The sequence below is a fragment of the Bombina bombina genome, chromosome 8 (assembly GCF_027579735.1).
Source record: "Bombina bombina isolate aBomBom1 chromosome 8, aBomBom1.pri, whole genome shotgun sequence".
Taxonomy (NCBI): Eukaryota; Metazoa; Chordata; class Amphibia; order Anura; family Bombinatoridae; genus Bombina; species Bombina bombina.
The window spans coordinates 111,540,692-111,558,447 of record NC_069506.1 but is presented as its reverse complement, the minus strand read 5'-3'; the positions used below and the strand labels follow the sequence as shown (position 1 = coordinate 111,558,447).

Genomic DNA, 17,756 nt, shown 5'->3' with positions numbered 1-17,756 from the left:
TCAGAGAATAGTGTTGATTATCTAGACTTAACAATAAAAGGAGATATAGATAAAGGATGTATTACAACAGAAATATTTAGAAAAAAAACATCAGGCAATACCATACTTAGAGCAGATTCTGGCCATCCCTATAGTGTGAAAAAGGGGATCCCAAAAGGCCAGTTTATGCGCTTAAAACGTAATTGTAGTAGTGAAGAAAATTACTCTATACAAGCAAATATATTAAAGAATAGACTGATGGATAGGGGCTATAAGAAAAGGTATCTAGAAATAACTATGGAAGGGGTTAAGGCCATGGACAGGAAGTCTTTATTACAGGATAAAAACAAACAGGATAAAGCTTTAGGAAATATGGATAAGTTAACTTTTTCCACTAAATATAGTAGACAATATCCAGAAATTTGTAAAATTATTCAGAAATTTAGCCCACTATTAAGAAATGATCCTAAGTTGAAAACAGTCATAGACAAAGGGATCAGATGTGTATCAAGGAGAGCAGAAACTATAGAGAACAATCTTAAAGAAATTTTTCTATCAAAGAGAAAAAGGATGATAGAATGTGGCTTAAAAAGAAAAATGGGAACTATAGATGTGGTGGCACACCATGCAAATCATGCAAATACCTGGTCAGGAGTGATACTTTTAACTCTACAGTAACAGGTAATATGTACATGGTGAACCATCACCTTAACTGTAATTCCAGATATATAGTGTATCTTATCACTTGCAAACTCTGTTTTTTTCAATACACTGGTAGAACGACACGTATGCTCAAAGATAGAGTGAGAGAGCACCTGTTGTCCCTTGAGAGTGAGGTGCCTAAGACACCCGTGGCGAAACATTTTGCCCAACATAGAAGGAATGATAACTTTGATATAAGTGAATTAAAATATATCAATACTTTATTTTCATTTCAAGGTATTGATCATGTGCCCAAACTGAATACAGGCGGTAATAGGTCACAGACGCTTAATAGGAGAGAAGTGTATTGGATTTATACCTTAAAGACAGGGAGTCCTTTGGGCATAAACGAAAACTCAGATGTAAAACTTTATATAGGTAACTGAGTTGTAATCGATAGTTAATAGTATTCGAATTTTTCTCCTTAGGAGGATAAATATGTAAATATAACTACCATTAGACAAAGGTGAAAAGTTTTCCAAAATACTGCTATTGCTAGAGGCTATCGATGGTATTGCAATAGATTATTATATTATTTTATTGTGCTTAGTCCTGAATATATGTTTATATGTTTATACCTATACCTGAAATATGCCCTTATATTTGTGTCCTAAGTAATAGCTCAGTGGCATATAAAATTCTGAGGCAACAAAAGTATTTGTTTATATAGCATTAGCTATTTTTCCCAACTTTTGTGTTAATTTCTCTAACTATATTTTTAGATACAATGTGCTTGTAAATTAAAGATTGTTATTTTAAATATTGTAATGTGATACTGATGCACCAGACTGAATGACATATAGGTCACAAACATCCCGCTAAATATATAAGCGGTAGTATACCTTTAAATCTTGAGAATGAGTAGTGAGCTTAATAAAAGGTGCAATCAGACAGCTGTGAGTATCCCTGACGAAGTGCTGTTTAGCAGCAGGAAACGCGTTGGATGTAGCTTATGTGTGTGGAGTGGTGGAACCTTTGTTTTTTCGATGTGACAATAAATACACAGTGTTGATTTAGCTCGGTCTGTGAATGCTTATTTCTTCGCAATTGTGGTAATATTGGATCCTTTTTGGTGTGTGAGATACACCGCGGAGATCTTTTAAGCTACTAGTTCTATACTGGATTACGGCTGTCTGGTGAGAAGGAGGAGTGCCTGGACACTTTCTAACTACCCGCATAGTGGGGCCGGATAACCGTGAGTAACCTGGGTTGATGTTTTCACCACTGCATAAAGTTAGCTCAAGACCACCAATATATATTTTCATGTCATTTACCTGTGATACAATATAATATACTGGAATACTGAAAGTTTTGGAGGTTATTTGAACGTATATTCACCTACAAAGGAGAAAATATAATACCCAATATTGTATGTGTAAAACTCACTCAGCTGAAAAAATATACACAGTTAACACTCTATATGTACCCGGATATTAGAGTGTTACCAGTAAGAACTTTGCAATAATTTGATTCCTGTAGATAACTAGGTTGTGGCAACAATACATGCAAGACTATAAACCGATTTGTAAAAATATAACAGTCTGTTTTGGTTGCACACAGCTGGAAGTAATTACATGTCTTATGGCTCAAATACACAGTTTTTGCAACAGTGTGTCTTTGTATAACTATAACAAGAACAGTTTTATGTTATTGTTATTTTAAAGCTGTGCCGTTAGTTACACAATTCTTTTTAACAATAAAGACTCATAAGGCTGAATGTCTCATGAGAAAAGAACCTACTCACCTGAGTATAGGTAAACAACTGAACCTGGAAAAGGAAAAACAAAGTATCAGGTGAATACAGTATTGAGTTGCAGTTTATTAGAACTGTGCATACAAAACCAATGTGAATGTGGTAATGCACTAATTAACTCTTTCACCCCTTTTTAATAAATTGTTTGAATTTTGCAGGCTGGTGCAGACATTAAAGAACCATTAAACTTGACATTTCAACGACGCATAAAATGTTTTATTATTGCAAGTGCAACATTATTGCAATATACATTCATGATATATTTTGCTGCCTTTTGTTGTTAAATACATCTAAAATTTGTGCTTGTTTTACTTTCTCCCAGGGAGGTTAATGTTAATACTGTTAAGCAATTTATGTAAGCTTTTGTTTACTTCACCCTTCCCCCCCCCCCCCCCAAGATTCTCAGCAGTCACGTTATATTTCTTATTACAACCACAAATAATAAGCCTTAGAAGCAATAACTTACACATTTTTTTATTTTCTAGACCAGTGATGGCTAATTTCCTAACACTTGAGGGCTACAGATAATTTTAAAGGGCTGCATATACATGTATGACTTTTTCTTGGTTGCCCATTCATCAGAAGTCCCCAAAGAACACTTTTTTTTTTTTTCTGGAGTTACAAAAACTATGGCACATATTCCTATTTTTTTATTTTTATAAATAAGCATTTCAACCTTAAGCAAAATTATTTTCAATAAATACAAAACCTTAAAGGGACACTGAACCCAATTTTTTTCTTTTGTAATTCAGAAAGAGCATGCAATTTTAAGCAACTTTCTAATTTACTTCTATTATCAATTTTTCTTCGTTCTCTTGCTATCATTATTTCAAAAAGAAGGCATCTAAGCTTTTTTTTTGGTTTTAGTACTCTGGACAGCACTTTTTTATTGGTGGATGAATTTATCCACCAATTAGCAAGGACAACCCAGGTTGTTCACCAAAAATGGGCCGGCATCTAAACTTACATTCTTGCATTTCAAATAAAGATACCAAGAGAATGAAGAAAATTTGATAATAGGAGTAAATTAGAAAGTTGCTTAAAATGTCATGCTCAATCTGAATCACAAAAGAAACATTTTGGGTACAGTGTCCCTTTAATTAATAATTTCAGAAATAAGTACCTATTAAAATGGTTAATATTTGTCTGAAAGGTTATATTTATAACAAATATGTAGATGACTCCTCTAAAGGACCATGTATTATATTAAATGCATAATCATTTAGGTTGGTGCTGGCAAATTAGGAGTGACATTTTTGGAAAACTGATATTACAAGTATCTGTTTTGTTTCTGAGTTTGACATTTGCCTTCAGGATAATGTCACTGCTTCTGGGAACAACCAAGAGAATAGAAAACAAAGTCCTGAATCACCATCTATACAGCTATACTGTAATTACACTTTTTACTGCAAAATGCATATATTGCTATATCAGAGACAGCGGGAACACAAGGTTGTAATTACTCAGTGGTAACTATTCATTAAAGCTTACTTCTACCACCGCAGAACTTTTCCCTGCCCTCAGAATACCAAAGCACAGAAGGGTTCTGAGATTCTGAAGATATTTAGTGACATAATTATTGGACAGAAAAACATTGAGTTGTATATTTATTTTAATTTGTTGAATAATTATCTTAAAGGGACATAAACCCAAATGTTTTCTTTCATGAATCAGATAGAACATACAATTTTAAACAACTTTTTAATGTACTTCTATATTCAAATTTTCTTCATTTTCTTTTTATCCTGGGTTGAAAAGCAGCAAGATAAGTTAAAGGGATAGGAAAGTCAAAATTAAACTAGCATGATTCAAATAGAGCATGTCATTTTAAGACACTTTTAAATTCACTTCTATGTTCAAATGTGAGTTCTCGTGGTATCACTTGTTAAAAAAAGAAATTACGCACATATCCTACACTAGTGGAAGATAATTTCTGATTGGTGCCTGAACACATTTGTCTCTTGTGATTGGCTAACTAGATGTGTTCAGCTAGCTGCCTGTAGTGCAATGTTGATCCTTCAGCAAAGGATAACAGGCAAATGAAGCAAATTTGATAATAGAAGTAAATTAGAAAGTTGTTTAAAATTGTATTCTCTAAGTCATGAAATAATTTTTTGTAACAATATTATACATTAGCAAGAGCATTAGTTGGCAGCACTATTTCCTGTGCACGCTACCTATCCAAATATCTTTTCAACAAAGACTAACATGAGAACAAAGCTAATTTGATAATAGAAGCAAATGGGAAACTATTTTAAAATTGTATGTTTTATCTTAATCATGAAAAAAATAAATTGTGCTTTATGTCCCTTTAAATGTCTGACACTTTAACCGTGTCTTGCCAAAACATTGCACGGCTATCCTGAAAAAAAAAAAAAATCTGACATCCCGAAACCCCTTTAAAGCTCTAGAAGCAACTTCGGCTGACAACAAACAACATTTCTGACTCATTTCAGTCAGGTTTCAGGAAAAGCCATAGTGCTCTATGTGCTAAGCAGGGAAGGCTGCTTTAGAGCCCTTGTGCAGGTCATGTGAGCTTGCTTACCGCAAGTTAAAAAGCAGTAGTCATACAACCACTGCTTCTTCATCTCTCCGCCACATCAGTGGTGGCAGAGATAATTCACCCTGGGTGCTAGCTGCTGATTGGTGGCTGCACATAAATGCCTCTTATCATTTGTATTTATGTTCAGCTAGCGCCCGGTATTCCGTTGCTGTTACTTCAACAAAGAATACCAAGAGAATTAAACAAATTAGATAATAGAAGTAAATTGTAAAGTTTTTTTTAAATTGGATGTTCTATCGGAATTATCATTGACTTCTTAGCAGCAATTAACATTGTGCACCATGAAAATCATACTAAACCACCTTCAGGGTGTTTGTAAGCTGTGCTGGTACAGTTCAAAGATGGTTTAAAGATGGCCTGCACAGTAGTGAGACCTAGTTTATGTGCAAACAAATTTATGTAAAATGTTGTATTTGTGAATGCACATTTGAATGTATGACACAGCCACAGAACAAACCACTATAACTACCTTCAATAAAGGGACATAATACTCATATGCTAAATCACTTGAAACTGATGTATAGCTGTAAAAAGCTGACAGGAAAATATCACCTGAGCATCTCTATGTAAAAAAGGAAGATATTTTACCTCACAAAAAGCTCAGCAGAGTAAGTTCTGTGTAAAAAGTTATACTTCAGTTACTGCCCAGCTGCAGGTAAAAAATAAATAAAAAAGAAATGAACAGCAGCCAATCAGCATCAGCAGTGCTGAGGTCATGAACTCTTTTACTGTGATCTCATGAGATTTCACATAACTCTCATGAGATTTCATAGTAAACTTCCTTAAACTGAATAGGGAAATAACATGAGAGTACACAAGGTTCACTCCCTTGCCTGTCCTGGGACAGACATACTGATTTGCTGCTTAAAGTCCTTTACAATGAGGTGTGAATATTTAGAACATTTTGAGGTAAAATATCTTTATTTTTTACATAGAGATGTTCAGGTGATATTTTCTTGTCAGCTTTTTACAGCTATGTTGCATCAGTTTCAAATGCTTCAGCATTTGGGTATCATGTCCCTTTAAATTTGACATGATGATAAGGTGAAAAGTATTAATCTACCCATGTCAATCTACTTCATAATAGCACCCGACATTTTCTGTAGAGAACACAGTCTTGTATTTTAAAATTTTATTTTAGTATATACAGTACATTATATATAGGGTCTGGGACAGGATTGAGGATGGATGGACAGACTCACCACACAAGATTAAAAATGGTTTTGTATGAAGGCATACCATAAGATACCATACACAACATTTCGGGCCCATGCCCTTAATCATGCCTGCCTATTACAAATGAATAACTAATCTGTTAAATATCCCAAAACTCCTCCCACATATCCATGAACTATTTCCATACCAATAACTTTAAGCCTGCCTATACAACAGTGACACCAAGTGTACAGAATATTGTTAGATCCAAAAAAAAAACAAATTTTCCTCAAAGTGATGGTAAATCCAAGTATTTAAAAAAAAAAAACGCTAAGATTTACTATCAGTAAAAATAAACTGGACTTTCATTGATCGCTTATTAAGAAAAGGGTGCTAAACTCACACTGTCTGTTCCATGGCACCTCACTAAAGCCAGAGCCTCCAGCCACCCACGGCAAACTCTAACACAGCAAACTCTAACCTCTAAACTAATAGTTGTGCTTGTAATCTGAGAGTGTTCTGTATGCTAGCACGGCTATTGGTTTTACAGGTGGAAACTTCACCTCATTGGTAAAGAGACAGGGTGAGTTTACCAATCTTTTTTTAATAAGTGATCAATGAAAACCAAGGCTATTTTTAGTGATGGTAAATCCTAGCATTTTTAAACGCTCGGATTTACCATCACTTTAAAGTTTGACAGTTAACTTTATGTTGTGTGTACAATAGGGTATATATACACACATTAGCATAGGTATAATTATTGATTCAAGTTAATTGTTAGGGGCCGATTTATTAAAAGGTGTGCCTCAGTTTAAATCTATCTCTTTGCTTGATGCATGACATGCTACTTTACAGCACGTCATTGTGGTAAGTGACCCTAAGTGACATCATACTCTTGTTAAACAGGGATTTTGCACACTTCTGCAACTAAATCCCTGAACAAAAACAAGGTTTTATTGTACAGAAATATATCAACTGTGCAGTAATTAATTGTTTTTTATTGAAAACATATGAAATTGGTATTTCTGTACTTCATGCTAATAGAAGGCAGCAATACAGAAAGCTCAGAAACAGAATCTCACGTGCTTCTGTAAGTTAATAAAATGTGTGTGAGATGGAAATAGGGTGAAAGGAATGTTTAAGCTTTATTGCGAAACCAAAAGCTGCACAGGAAAACAATTTATTAGCGCTGTAAACGGCATCTGTTCCCAATTTAATTTGTTGTCACACATTGGACTGATGGTGGAATGTGAGTTACTGGTGTTAGGTGTTTTCCAGTAATTACAGCGTGTCTTGTGACTCAAATTTTTTTACAGAGGACTTGAACATTAGTCTGGAGCTTAAAGGGGCGTTTTATGCCTTGCACCAAGAAAGCATTTTAAAATGGAGTACATGTTTTGACAAATGTTCCTGGTTGAAAACTAAGGCCCGTGTATCTGGCGAGCCGTTATGAAGCAAAGGTATAAAGACCGCTGCTCCATAATTTGTCCGCCTGCTCTGAGCAGGCGGACAGACATTGCCGCAATTCAACCCAATCGAATATGATCGGGTTGATTGACACCTCCCTGCTGGTGTCCGATTGCCTGCAAATCTGCAGGTGCAATGCCGAATACCGAGAGCGTATTGCTTTCCGCATTCAGCAAGGTCTGGCGGACCTGATCCCCACTGTCGGATCAGGTTCGCCAGACCTTTGATAAATATCCCCCCTACTGTTAATTCCAATATCAGCTTAAACAGCTTTATTAAATCTTTTCATGCAAAAAAATATTTTCATTAGATTTAAATAGCATGCTTTTATGTGCATTATTAATTATTATAATTATGTTTAATTTTATATCCCTTTAAAGGGATGTTAAACAGTCTGTTTCATTGTTGTAATAAAAAAAACTAAGTAGTGGCTTACACTTAATAGAGATCATTGCAATATGTATTATTCAATATTTTAAGTGGATTTTACCTTTTTATTTATTTTTTACACTGCACATGTGCAGTGTCAATTACTTCCTGTCACAGCCCTACACTACAAATAGGCTATGGTCTCTGCAAGTGCTTTCTCTGCAGTAAGGTTTATCTAGCATGCACTGGTTTACTAGAAATAGATTAGATAGCAGGGAGTCAGATTTACCCATGCTCAGATCATTCAGAATGTAACCTTAGTTGCCAAGATGTCAGCTCTCGTATCACACTGTGGGGGGCTACACTGAGAATTCCTAAGTGCTTATTTTGCAAGAAAACAAGTAAGATCTTTGCTCTTTTTTTTTTTTTTACACAATTTGTTTCTTTTTATGTTTACTTTGATTTAACATATTTGTTTTTACCAGAGGAGCACTGTTTCATATCCCATATTATTAAGTAACTGTAATGTTGAAATTAAGTAGACATTTCCTTTAGCAACTAAACATTATCATAGTCTCAAAAATAATGCCCCATTGTATAAGTCTTTTTGGCTTTTAAAGGGACAGTAAAGTCAAACTTAAACTTTCATAATTCAGATAGAGCATGCAATTTTAAACAGCTTTCCAATTTACCTCTATTATCTAATTAGCTTTGTTTCCTTGTTATCCTTTATTGCAGAGCATACCTAGGGAGACTCAGGAGCTGCAATGCACTACTGGGAGCTAGCTGCTAATTGGTGGTTGCACATATATGCCTCTTGCCATTGGCTCACCTGTTCAGCTAGCTACCAAGTTCTTTGCTGCTCCTTGAACAAAGGATACCAAGAGAATGAAATTTTTTTGATAATATAAGTACATTGTAAAGTTGTTTAAAACTGTACACTCTATCTGAAGAAAATATTCAAGTGTCAGGTCCCTTTATGGTACCTTTCTCATATATTACATTTGCTTGCTCATTAAGCTGTATCTTATCTGGTACAATGTTTTGTAAATAGCTGACAGTTATTTTGTGTTTTTAAATAAAGGTATTAGATCTAATAGATTTTGACATTGTAGCCATAAAGACTTTATTTTCTAAGTCAAACAGGAGTGGTCACAAGACAGAGCTGTCAGGCTTGCTGAAAAGATTATCAGTGGCTAGTTTTACTTATACACTGCAAAATGTGCTAGTTCAAAAGAAGAGACCAGCACCGTGAGCAGAACAAGATTTATATTGTGTGGTTGCATAGGTTTAAGAATAAATTACCTGACGTATGCAAGATCATAAGGAAACATATGTACGTTCTAATGGATTATTGCCTGTGATGCAACATGCACAAAATATTTTAAGCTGCCTCTAAGCACTAACAACTTAAGCATGTACATATATATTTACAGGGAACACACAGTTCTCATAGACAGCAATGTAAAGGCACTTTTCAGTGCCACATTTAACCCCTCAAAACGCAGCTTCCCATAAAAAAAACTAAAAGACCCTCTATTTTGGGGGCATTTGGGCCACTTTTAGGAAATTAACCAGAGATCTGATCTCTGGTTAATTTTCTGAGCGCTAATTGCTACTGCAAGCTCGAGGTAGCAATAACTAGCTACTTGTAATGGCTGGTTATTTATCGCGCGCCGGCAAACGGTCAAATTTGCCTGTTTGCGGGCGAGCGATAAATTAGCGCTCCACTTATAACTATCCCTAAATAGGATTATTTTTAAGAAGGACTTCTCTCATTCAGCAAACTATAAAAAATGTTCCTAACAAAAACACATTTTGAATGTTCTTAAACTGTTTTATTACAGAGTTTATACAATGCCTGACTGCATATTAAAGTACTTTAAGATAACTTAATTGCTAACTATTTACCTTTAGTTGTACACATTGCAAAGCTGTAGTGTAAAGCTACTCCCAATGTAGAAAATGTCCCTGTTTATCATATGAATGGAGTTTAATTCTGGCCCTAAACTGAAATCCTTGATAGTCAATGGTAGTTATGACTGAGGTTTCTGCTCTAGGCCTGGGCAAACTGCCTACTTTGCCTTATTATTTAAAAGGGTCTGGCTGTTCATATAAATGATCAAACCCTGCCAGATTGTGCCCACACATTAAAAGACAGAAACATTCTTTATTACTAAAGTAGAACAAATTATAATGACCAGAATTACTACATGCTGTAAGAATGAAGTTATAAAAGCCATATTGTATCTCCAAAAAGGTCTATTATTGTTACCATTATTTGAAATAAAATTTGTTTTGCACACAACTTGTTTTTTTTTTTAGGTCTGGTATAGGTCAGATAGGTGCTTGTTTATTAACTCTTTAGTGGTCACACAGAGGGTATCGTTTTCTCATATTTGCTGGAATGAAGTGAGATCATCACACAACCTATGCATAGACAGACCATACTTAATTTTTTTTAAAAATAGGGAGTCCAAATCTGGAAATTCTAAAAAGTGAGGAACTGCCTCTCACAGAAAGTTCATCTCTCTGGAAAGGAGAAAGTCGCAGGGGAGAGAACCTGGCACTGATAACATTTTCTTTTAAAGGGATATGAAATCCATTTTTTTTCCTTTCATAATTTAAAAAGAGCATGTGATTTTACACAACTTTCCAATTTGTTTCATTTTCTTGGTATCCTTTGTTGAAAAGCATACCTAAATAGACTCAGAGCTGCTGATTGGTGGCTGCCCACAGATGCCTCATGTTATTGGCTCATCCAGGTGCATTTCTTCAACAAAGAGTACCTACACTACTTAATCCCCTAACTGCCAATACCCCACCACAACTACCCTACACTTATTAACCTAATAACCGCCAATACCCCACCACAAACTACCCTTACACTACTTAACACCCTAACCTCCAATATCCCACCACAAACTACCCCAACACTACTTAATCCCCTAACCGCTAAAACCCCACCACAAAATACCCTACTACTTAACCCCCTAACCACCAATACCCCACTGCAAACTATCCCTACACTACTTAACCCCCTAACCACCAATACCCCACCGCAAACTATTTCTATACTACTTAACCCTGTAACCACCAATACCCCACCACAAACTACTCCTACACTACTTAACCCTGGAACCGCCAATACCCCACCTCAAAACACCCCTACACTACTTAAGCCCCTAACCGCCAATACCCACCGCAAACTGTCCCTACACTGTTTGCTTAAAATCACATGCTCTTTAATAGAAGCATTTTACCAATACATCTCTATTAGCAAAAAATGTTTCTAGCAAAAGCTATTGCTGTTTCAGTGATATATGAACATATGCTGTGCATGTCCTCTGCACCCACATTTGTAGGTACAGCTGTCCCGCACACTTTTTTGGCCTTACCGCAAATCAACTTACGCAATTTGCGTATAGTCTATTTTTAATGGGACTTCCATTGTGCCGGTATTACAAGCTTTTTTTTTTAGGCCAAAAAGTGAGCGGTACAGCCTATCCGGCAAGATTCATAACGCATTCTAATGTCAGTAGTTATGAGTTTTACAGCCAATCGGAATCTAAGGGACGCCATCTTGGATGAGGTCACTTAAAGAAACATTCATTCTGGAAGAAGACTTCGTTGGAAGAGGATGCTCCGCGCTGGATGTCTTGAAGATGGACCCGGCCCGGCGCCGGATGGATGAAGATAGAAGATGCCGTCTGGATGAAGACTTCTGCCCGTCTGGAGGATCACTTCTCCTGGCTTGGATGAAGACTTCTCCTGGCTTCGTTGAGGACTTCTTGCTGCTTCGCTGAGGACTTCTCCCGGCTTCGTTGAGGATGGATGTCGGCTCTTCAAAACTGTAAGTGGATCTTCAGGGGGTTAGGTTTTTTTAAGGGTTTATTGGGTGGGTTTTATTTTTAGGTTAGGGTTTGGGCTGGCATAGAGCTAAATGCCCTTTTAAAGGCAATGCCCATACAAATGCCCTTTTCAGGGCAATGGGGAGCTTAGGTTTTTTTAGTTAGGGTTTTATTTGGGGCGGTTGGTTGTGTGGGTGGTGGGTTTTACTTTTGGGGGGTTGTTTGTATTTTTTTTCAGGTAAAAAAGCTGATTTCTTTGGGGCAATGCCCCACAAAAGGCCCTTGTAAGGGCTATTGGTAGTTTAGCTTAGGCGAGGGTTTTTTTTTTATTTTGGTGGGCTTTTTGTATTTTGATAGGGCTATTAGATTAGGTGTAATTAGTTTAAATATCTTGTAATTTGTTTTTTATTTTGTGTAATTTAGTGTTTTGTTTTTTGTAATTTAGGTAATTTATTTAATTTAGTTAATTGTATTTAATTTAGGTAATTTATTTAATTGTAGTGTAAGGTTAGGTGTTAGTGTAACTCAGGTTAGGTTTTATTTTACAGGTAAATTTGTATTTATTTTAGCTAGGTGGTTATTAAATTGTTAATAACTATTTAGTAACTATTCTACCTAGTTAAAATAAATACAAACTTGCCTGTAAAATATAAATAAAACCTAAGATAGCTACAATGTAACTATTAGTCATATTGTAGCTAGCTTAGGGTTTATTTTATAGGTAACTATTTAGTTTTAAATAGAAATTATTTAGTTAATGATAGTAGGTTTTATTTAGATTTATTATAATTCTATTTAGGTTAGGGGGTGTTAGGGTTAGGGTTAGACCTAGGTTTAGGGGGTTAATAAATTTAGAATAGTGGCAGCGACGTTGGGGCGGCAGATTAGGGGTTAATAAATGTAGGTAGGTGGCGGCGATGTTAGGGGAAGCAGATTAGGGGTTAATAATAATTAACTAGTGTTTACGAGGCGGGAGTGCAGCGGTTTAGGGGTTAATATATTTATTATAGTGGCAGATTAGGGGTTAATAAGTGTAGGTAGGTTGTAGCGACATTGGGGGAGGGAGATTAGGGGTTAATAAGTATAATATAGGTGCCGGCGATGTTGGGGGCAGCAGATTAGGGGTTAATAAGTATAATGTAGGTGGCGGCGATGTCCGGAGCAGCAGATTAGGGGTTAATAAGTATAATGTAGGTGGCGGCAATGTTGGGGGCGGCAGATTAGGGGTTAATAAGTGTAAGATTATGGGTGTTTAGACTCGGGGTTCATGTTAGGGTGTTAGGTGTAAACATAAAATGTGTTTCCCCATAGGAATCAATGGTGCTGCGTTATTGAGCTTTACGCTGCTTTATTGCAGGTGTTAGACTTTTTTTCAGCCGGCTCTCCCCATTGATGTCTATGGGGAAATCGTGCACGAGTACGTACAACCAGCTCATCGCTGACTTAAGCAGTGCTGGTATTGGAGTGCGGTATGGAGCACAATTTTGCTCTACGATCACTTCTTGTCTTTTAATGCCGGGTTTATAAAAACCTGTAATACCAGCACTGTAGGGAAGTGAGCGGTGACAATAACGTGCAAGTTTGCACCGCACCCCTCATAACGCAAAACTCGTAATCTAGCCGTGTATATTTTTAAAAAAAAGCTTCACTTAATCTCTGAAAGGCACTCATATACATTTCAATTTTGACTTATTGGTTCTAAAAACATACGGCTAGATTACGAGTCTTGCGTTAGGCTTAAAAAGCAGTGTTGGCCGGTCCCAACGCTGCTTTTTAACGCCCGCTGGTATTACGAGTCTTGAAGGTACAGGTGTACTGCTCAGTTTTTTGGCCAGACTTGGAAATACTGCAAATCCATTTACGTCAATTGCGTATCCTATTTTTTCAATGGGACTTGCATAGCGCCGGTATTACGAGACTGACAAAAAGTGAGCGGTACACCCTCTCCTGTCAAGACTGGTACTGCATTTAAAAGTCAGTAGTTAAGAGTTTAACACTACAACGCCGTAGCATAAAACTCTTAACTAAAGTGCTAAAAAGTACACTAACACACATAAACTACCTATTAACCCCTATACCGAGGCCCTCCCACATCGCAAACACTATAATACATTTTTTAACCCCTAATCTGCCGAACCGGACATCGCCGCCACTAGAATAAACATATTAACCCCTAAATCGCCGCACTCCCGCCTTGCAAACACTAGTTACATTTTAGTAACCTCTAATCTGCCGTTCCTAACATCGCCACAACCTACCTACATTTATTAACCTCTAATCTGCCGCCCCCAATGTCGCCGCCACTATATTAAAGTTATTAACCCCTAAATCTAAGTCTAACCCTAACACCCCCTAACTTAAATATAATTTAAAAAAATCTAAATAAAAATAATCATTAACTAAATTATTCCTATTTAAAACTAAATACTTACCTATAAAATAAACCCTAAGATAGCTACAATATAACTAATAGTTACATTGTAGCTATCTTAGGGTTTATTTTTATTTTACAGGCAAGTTTGTATTTATTTTAACTAGGTAGAATAGTTATTAACTATTTAATAACTGCCTAGTTAAAATTAAAGACAAATTTACATGTAAAATAAAACCTAACCTAAGTTACAATTACACCTAACACTACACTATAATTAAATTAATTCCCTAAATTAAATACAATTAAATACAATTAAATAAAATTATCTAAAGTACAAAAAAAACAAAACACTAAATTACAGAAAATAATAAACAAATTACAAGATTTCTAACTAATTATACCTAATCTAATCCCCCTAACAAAAAAAGCCCCCCAAAATAAAAATAAAGCCCTACCCTACACTAAATTACAAACAGCCCTTAAAAGGGCCTTTTGCGGGGCATTGCCCCAAAGTAATCAGCTCTTTTACCTGTAAAAAAAAGTACAAATCCCCCCCAACATTAAAACCCACCACCCACACAACCAACCCTACTCTAAAACCCACACAATACCCCCTTAAAAAAACCTAACACTAACCCCTTGAAGATCACCTTACCGGGAGAAGTCTTCATCCAAGCCGGGCGAAGTGGTCCTCCCGACGGGCAGAAGTCTTCATCCAGACAGCATCTTCTATCTTCATCCATCTGGCGAGGAACGGGTCTATCTTCAAGACATCTGGCGCGGAGCATCCTCTTCCATCGAAGTCTTCTTACTAAATGATGGTTCCTTTAAGTGATGTCATCCAAGATGGCGTCCCTTCAATTCCAATTGGCTGATAGAATTCTATCAGCCAATCGGGTATTAAGGTAGAAAAAATCCTATTGGCTGATGCAATCAGCCAATAGGATTGAGCTAGCATTCTATTGACTGATTGGAACAGCCAATAGAATGCCAGCTCAATCCTATTGGCTGATTGGATCAGCCAATAGGATTGAAGTTCAATCCTATTGGCTGATTGCATCAGCTAATAGGATTTTTTCTACCTTAATTCCGATTGGCTGATAGAATTCTATAAGCCAATCGGAATTGAAGGGAAGCCATCTTGGATGACGTCATTTAAAGGAACCGTCATTTTGTAAGAAGACTTCGATGGTAGAGGATGCTCCGCGCCGGATGTCTTGAAGATGAACCCGCTCCGTGCCGGATGGATGAAGATAGAAGATGCCGTCTGGATGAAGACTTCTGCCCGTCTGGAGGACCACTTCGCCCGGCTTGGATGAAGAATTCTCCCGGCTTCGTTGAGGACTTCGGCCCGGTTGGGTGAAGACTTCTCCCGGTAAGGTGATCTACAAGGTATTAGTGTTAGGTTTTTGTAAGGGGGTATTGGGTGGGTTTTAGAGTAGGGTTGGTTGTGTGGGTTTTAATGTTGGGGGGGATTTGTACTTTTTTTTACAGGTAAAAGAACTGATTACTTTGGGGCAATGCCCCGCAAAAGGCCCTTTTAAGGGCTATTTGTAATTTAGTGTAGGGTAGGGCTTTTTTTTATTTTGGGGGGGCTTTTTTATTTTGTTAGGGGGATTAGATTAGGTGTAATTATTTTTGTACTTTAGATAATTTTATTTAATTGTATTTAATTGTATTTTATTTAGGGAATTAATTTAATTATAGTGTAGTGTTAGGTGTAATTGTAACTTAGGTTAGGTTTTATTTTACAGGTAAATTTGTCTTTATTTTAACTAGGTAGTTATTAAATAGTTAATAACTATTTAATAACTATTCTACCTAGTTAAAATAAATACAAACTTGCCTGTAAAATAAAAATAAACCCTAAGCTAGATACAATGTAACTATTAGTTATATTGTAGCTAGCTTAGGGTTTATTTTATAGGTAAGTATTTAGTTTTAAATAGGAATTATTTAGGTAATAATAGTAATTTTATTTAGATTTATTTAAATTATATTTAAGTTAGGGGGTGTTAGGGTTAGGGTTAGATTTAGGGGTTAATAACTTTAATATAGTGGGGGCGGCAGATTAGGGGTTAATAAACGTAGGTAGGTTGCGGCGACATTGAGGGCAGCAGATTAGGGGTTAAAAAATATAATGTAGGTGTCGGCGATGTTGGGGGCAGCAGATTAGGGGTTCATAAGTATAATGTAGGTGGCGGTGGTGTCCAGAGCGGCAGATTAGGGGTTAATCAATATAATGCAGGTGTCGGCGATGTCGGGGCGGCATATTAGGGGTTAATAAGTGTAAGATTAGGGGTGTTTAGACTCGGAGGTTCATGTTAGGGTGTTAGGTGTAGACATAAATGTATTTTCCCCATAGGAATCAATGGGGCTGCGATAGGAGCTAAACGCTGCTTTTTTGCAGGTGTTAGGTTTTTTTTCAGCCGGCTCTCCCCGTTGATTCCTATGGGGAAATCTTGCACGAGCACGTTCAGCCAGCTCACCGCTAACATAAGCAGCGCTGGTATTGAGGTGAGATGTGGAGCAAAATTTTGCTCTACGATCACTTTTTTGCGGTTAACGCCGGGTTTGTAAAAATCCGTAATACCAGCGCTGTCTGTAAGTGAGCGGTGAGCATAAACTGCTCGTTAGCACCGCATAGCCTCTAACGCAAAACTCGTAATCTAGGTGATATTTTTTTAGCATAGGAAGGGAAATGATTAGTCAAATCTACAGTAAAAATAAAATACTGTACCAATCTTTTTTAAATGTGACATACAATTAAGAAGGCATTGTATAGTAGGTCTTGTATTGATTGGTAAAAAAATAAATAAAAAGTAGTTGCTGATATATAAATATTGAAAGGAACATGAAACCCAAACATTTTCTTTCATTATTCAGATAGAGCATGTAGTTATAAACAACTTTCCAATTTAATTCTATTATCTATTTTTCTTTGTTCTCTTGTTATCCATTGTTAAAAAGGATATCTAGTCAGGCTCAGACGCAGCATTGCACCACAGGGTGGTGAGGGCTGATTGGTGGCTGCACGTATATGCCTCTATCACTGGCTCACCTGATGTATTCAGCTAGCTCATAGTAGTACATTATTGCTCCTTCAACAAAAGATATCAAGAGAATGAAGCAAATTTGAAGACAGAAGTACATTGGAAAGTTGTTTAAAATTGTATTATTATTTTTTACCTGAATCTTGAAAGAAAAAGTTTGGGTTCCATGTCACTTATCCCAACATATGTTGAGCATGTTCAATAGAAGCAATCAGCAGGAAAAAAATAAATCAGTAGTGTTTTGGCAGCAAAGATTAGTGGGAACTGTTGTCCCTGCTATTGATCTGTATGGCCCCACCGTAAAGAAATATGTTTCTAGTGCCCTTTTTGTAATGAACTGAAGCCCTGGCGGCCTTTAAAAACATGGCCATAGCTGTAGGATTTAAATGTCCATATTTAAAGATTTTACTGGACATTTGGCTGAAATATTGCATTGTCCAGTTCAATTCTGGACACTTTCCAACCATATATTATGCTGCACTTCCACTAG

The 17,756-nt window shown here is 36.5% G+C and overlaps 1 protein-coding gene and 1 long non-coding RNA gene across 2 annotated transcripts in view; one reads left to right on the top strand and one right to left on the bottom strand.

Moving 5' to 3' along the window:
- Positions 1 to 17,756, bottom strand: part of MXRA8 (matrix remodeling associated 8) — a 60,302-nt gene that overhangs the window by 30,398 nt on the left and 12,148 nt on the right. Inside the window, exon 2 of the mRNA XM_053690515.1 lies at positions 2,426 to 2,449. Coding sequence (XP_053546490.1) covers positions 2,426 to 2,449 — 24 coding nt within the window. The remainder of the gene's footprint in view (positions 1 to 2,425; positions 2,450 to 17,756) is intronic.
- Positions 8,322 to 17,756, top strand: part of LOC128638520 (uncharacterized) — a 67,905-nt gene continuing 58,470 nt past the window's right edge. The window contains exon 1 of the long non-coding RNA XR_008399105.1: positions 8,322 to 8,389. This is a non-coding gene — a long non-coding RNA (uncharacterized LOC128638520). The remainder of the gene's footprint in view (positions 8,390 to 17,756) is intronic.